The 4541-nt window shown below is 40.6% G+C and overlaps 1 protein-coding gene across 1 annotated transcript; it reads left to right on the top strand.

Annotated features, from left to right (window-relative positions):
• The first annotated feature begins 220 nt into the window (after positions 1–220).
• On the top strand, positions 221–4284 carry tmem53 (transmembrane protein 53). The gene is made up of 3 exons (XM_084733117.1): positions 221–466; positions 652–755; positions 2719–4284. Exons 1-3 carry the CDS (start codon positions 412–414, stop codon positions 3418–3420), a joined length of 861 nt encoding a protein of 286 aa, XP_084589243.1. The 5' UTR covers positions 221–411; the 3' UTR covers positions 3421–4284.
• Positions 4285–4541: the final 257 nt, after the last annotated feature.

The following is a 4541-nucleotide window of genomic DNA, read 5'->3' as shown; positions in this document are numbered from 1 at the left end:
CACAGAAATATTTTTTAAGATGTAATTTTTATGGCACAGACATATGGGTAAACATAGCACATTTAAATTGAAGATAACACTATTTTTTGGTCAATTTCCAAACCCGAGTTTTGTGGAGTGTAATGCAGAGTTGAACCAGTTGGAACGACATTAACACCAGCATACAGAAGGGGGCGGTATTGCAACATTAGCTGGATGCTGTCTGCTGTTGGACAGCACACAGAAGAAGACATGCTCCGGTAGAGACACTGTGGAGTGACAGTCGTCCAACCTGTCTGTAGTGTGCGGTTCGTTCGGAGCTGGCACTGCGAAATTCAGCTCTCTGTAGCTTGTTTATCATCATTTTTACAACAGCCAAATGAACCAAACATTAACACCAGAGAACAGCAGCTGATACTCTCGCGTTCAGACATGGCAGACGATGAAATAGACTACAATATCGTGTTTCCAGATGCAGGGACGTCGGGTGAGCATCATTTTCATTGTGATGTGTGGTCATGCCTCAGTTAGCTTAGCGCACACGCTAGTATTATCTTACAACGAAGCCGTGAAAATGTCATTTTCTGTTGACCATTAGCTTAGCGTGCTAGCTTAGCTTAGCCTGCTGAGACGGCTTCTGACGTGCTGTTTCATCGTCTGGTTTGTTTTCAGAGAGACACTGGCAGGGGACAAAGGAGCCAGTTGTGATTCTGCTGGGCTGGGCTGGCTGCAAAGACAAACACCTCTCCAAATACAGCTCCATCTACAATGAACAGGTGAAAACAAACTCCAGTTCAATGGAATAAAATTGGCTCATCTCATATGACGTTGTTTTTACAGTTTTGCCCATTTGCACATTTGTCAACCTTGAGACTTAAAAAATAGGGAGGGTTTTGAAACTAAGGCTGAGGTCTGGCGTCCTCTTGTTGACAGTTTGAGTTTCACAGACTTTGTATCCTGAATTCTGGTGACTCTTAAATAATAAATATAATGAAATATTAACTACAGATGCCTGCAGAAGACCTTTAATCGACACTTATTAGCTGGAAAACTCAATGGGACCACAGCATGTGGCCTGATCTTGTCTAATTTCAAATTTGATCACAAGCTATGATTACCTAGGCAATATTTCTTCAATGTAATTTAAAGGGAGAGTTCACCCAAAAAGGAAAATTCAGTCATTATCTACTCACCCTCATGCTGATTGAAGGTCAGGGTTAGGTTTGTTAGCTCACAAAACACTGGAATTTCCCAAGCAATTGAAGTGAATAGTGACCAGTTTTCAAACAGAGAATAAGCAACCAAAAAAAAAAAAAAAAACAGTGAATGCCTCCATACTGCTTGTCTGGTGTAATCTAACTCTCCTAAAGCCCCGATGCCTACAGTGGATCTTTAGGCTAAAAACACCTTTCAATCAGCATGAAGGTGCATAGATAAGGACTGAATTTTAGTTGCTGAGTGAACTGTCCCTTTAAATTATTATGATTTATTATTTATTATTATTTATTATTCTTCCAGTAAATACAGAAGAAGTGTTTCCGCCCAGTAATTTTCAAGATGGACCCACATTGTATCCTGAGAACAGTGTTCACATCTTTAAATCTTTGAAGGTTTCAAACAGAAAAATTGTATCTGCTACTGGCCACTTATGTTTGGTTAACGTCATGTTTCTGTCCGTCTTGGAAACTTGTTTGTGACACATCATCTCACCCACCCTGTGGGGCAGACATCTGCAGAAAGAACATATTTATTCCAACCAGATAAAGTGTTTACTCTTATTCTGATTGCACTATTAATATGATTATTTACAGTCCATGTAAATGCAGCGAGTGACAAAAAAAATAATTCAGATTCCACAATTTTTTTTCTAAGGTATGTTAGTCTTTTCTTAGAAAAAATGTACTCCGTTCCATTAAGACTGTCTGTATTAAGCAGGAATTCTTCTCTCCAGGACATCTGAATTTTTTTCTTTCTTTTTTTTTTGTTATATTTTTGGGCTTTTCTTGCCTTTATTTGATAGGATAGCTGAAGAATAGACAGGAAAGTGGGGTGAAGAGAGAGAGGGGATGACATGCAGCAAAGGACCACAGGCGGGAGTCAAACCAGCCAGCCTCCATACATGGGGTGGACGCCCTACCAACTGAGCTAAACAGCTGCCCCATTTGCTTTGCTTGCTCCGTCTGTCACTCTTGGTTGTGTCTAGAAGGAAACCCTAGACCTGCAAAAGATCTTGTGGGAGAGATAATTTTAACAAAAACAATTATGTTTCTCCAACCAAAACCAAGTATTTTCTGTCACTAAACTTACCCAGATTTTAATCACATTGTTGTCACATTATAAAACATAAAAAGTCAAGGGACCAAATAAACAACATGGACAAATCTTGTGAGATATTTGCATATTGAGGATTTTAGGGGAGGACGAGGCACAAGCATGGATGTATTAAAGAGAACTGGATAAAGCCATACAGCAAGTGCGAGCAGCTCTCTTCTGTATTAGTTATTTTGGTGGAAACAGTACACTTTTAGAGTTCTAGGGCATGTACACACTGTATAGTCCCAGAAATCTGTTATATGCAGGAGAAATGTGACCCCGTGAGGAAACCAGAAGAGGGAAAAATGGGACTCTCCTGAGGAAATCATGAGGGTTGTCATGTATGGCATTGTGACATTACACAAGTGGTACAAACCTGTCAGCGGTTCATTAATCTGCTTTTGTCTTTGTTCTCTTCTTCTTTAGGGATGTGTCACCATCCGCTACACGGCTCCCTTGAAGACAGTCTTCATCTCAGAGTCATTTGGCTACAAGGAGCTGAGCAGCACGGCCCTGAAGTTGCTGGAGATCCTGTATGACTATGAGGTGGAGAACAGTCCTATTTTCTTTCACATATTCAGTAACGGTGGCTTCATGTTGTACCGTTACATTGTAGAGTTGTTGCACAGTGATAAGCAGTTCAGCTCCCTGTGTGTGATTGGGGCTATGGTGGACAGTGCCCCAGGTAGCGGGAATGTTCGTGGGGCCTTGCGTGCGCTAACTGCCACCTTGGGGCCCAAAATAAGTCCTGTTTTAAGGTACGTCCTCTTAGCCCTTTTTGCAGTGACTGTTTTCTTGTTGCGTGTCGTGCTGTACCCATTGACCAAGTACGTCCACAAGAACCACTATGACGCGGTACAGGAGAGGCCGCCCACCTGGCCTCATTTCTACCTGTACTCGAGAGCGGACCAGGTGATCAGGCACCGGGACATCGAGGTCTTCGTGGAGACCCTGAAGCAGAAAGGCGTCCCGGTGGACAGTTTTGATTTTGTCTCCAGTCCCCATGTCGGTCATTTCCGAGATTTTCCCGAGCAGTACGCTCTCAAGTGCCGCGATTTCTTGGTTGCTTGCATGAAGAACTCTGAAGGCACCGAGATGAAGAAGAGACAGAGGGTTCAGAATCAATGAAACCTGGGGAGAAGCTCACAAAATTTTGATAACCGTCCGATCAGCTGTCTTTTCCAGATTTTGAGGAGAGGTGAAGGAAATCAGACAACTGAGTTCCTCTCAGTGGTCGGTTAGAAAATGAAGCCGAAATGTTTTGCGAGATAGCTGGAATTTGAGCTGAACTAGTAGATCTTGCTGATGATTTTCCGTCCCATTGCACATAATGGAAAAGTTCCACACATGTGGTCTAGGTGTACTGCACTTAATCCATGTCTGGAAAGCCAGCCCTATGAAACACTGTAACTTTCATACCCTAAAGTGTGCGGCACAAAGGCCTAACCCTGCCTACTCAAACGTTTTTGCAACAGTCATATACCTTATGTAAAAATAACAATACAAACTATTGCTATACACTGGAAAATAAATCCTTTAGGATAATTTAAATGGTATTTAATATTACTGTGAAATGTCATGCATTGTGGATTAGAGTAGTGATGAGGCTAAGTATTGGAGAATAATAGTCTGTATCTTCTATTTATAAAATTTACAATATATTTATGGTTTTAATCTCACAATTTGTTGTTAAAATGAGATCACCAGGGTGCTTACAATGAAGGCAATGGTCAATAATTAAAACGATGAATCGCTTTTGGGTTTTTTTGTTTTTTATTCTCAGTAAAAAGGTCTCAAAATTGTTGCCTTAAACAGTAAATGCCTTTTGAATTGTTTTTTGGTCCAGAAATTGTAGAATAACCAGCCCTAATATGTGATACACAATTGATTTCAAGGAAAAAGGTGATTGACAATGAATGTATATGTCCAGCACAACCATTGTGTTCTTTCTAACTGATGTGCCTTCAATAAATCAGAATGCTCACAGAAAAAGTCTGGATTTCGGTGTATTTATTTGTAAAATGCTTTGTGTTTTGCGACATAAATGGTTTCAAACAGGTTTAGCTGTCTAATCTCGCACCCATTGCAGTGGATTCCTTGATTTGTAATCTCTAAAATATATGGAGTTAAATTCAGTTCAAATAGCAGCCTTAGTATGGAAATACCTTTGATTCAGCCTAAAATGCTGTGCTGGGTATCAGTGAATATGCATCGGACGAATATCACATCATTTATTTGAAACGGATACG

This window comes from Lutjanus erythropterus, chromosome 12, assembly GCF_056507025.1.
Source record: "Lutjanus erythropterus isolate fLutEry1 chromosome 12, fLutEry1.hap2, whole genome shotgun sequence".
In the NCBI taxonomy this organism is placed as follows: domain Eukaryota; kingdom Metazoa; phylum Chordata; class Actinopteri; order Lutjaniformes; family Lutjanidae; genus Lutjanus; species Lutjanus erythropterus.
This window is presented reverse-complemented; position numbering and strand designations above follow the sequence as displayed.

Bases quoted from the DNA above. Each gene is read 5' to 3' on its own strand.
- tmem53 (XM_084733117.1), top strand. From the start codon at position 412: ATGGCAGACGATGAAATAGACTACAATATCGTGTTTCCAGATGCAGGG. The intron at 467-651 runs GTGAGCATCATT...GTTTGTTTTCAG, and splicing joins TCCAGATGCAGGGACGTCGG to AGAGACACTGGCAGGGGACA. The intron at 756-2,718 runs GTGAAAACAAAC...CTTCTTCTTTAG, and splicing joins GCTCCATCTACAATGAACAG to GGATGTGTCACCATCCGCTA.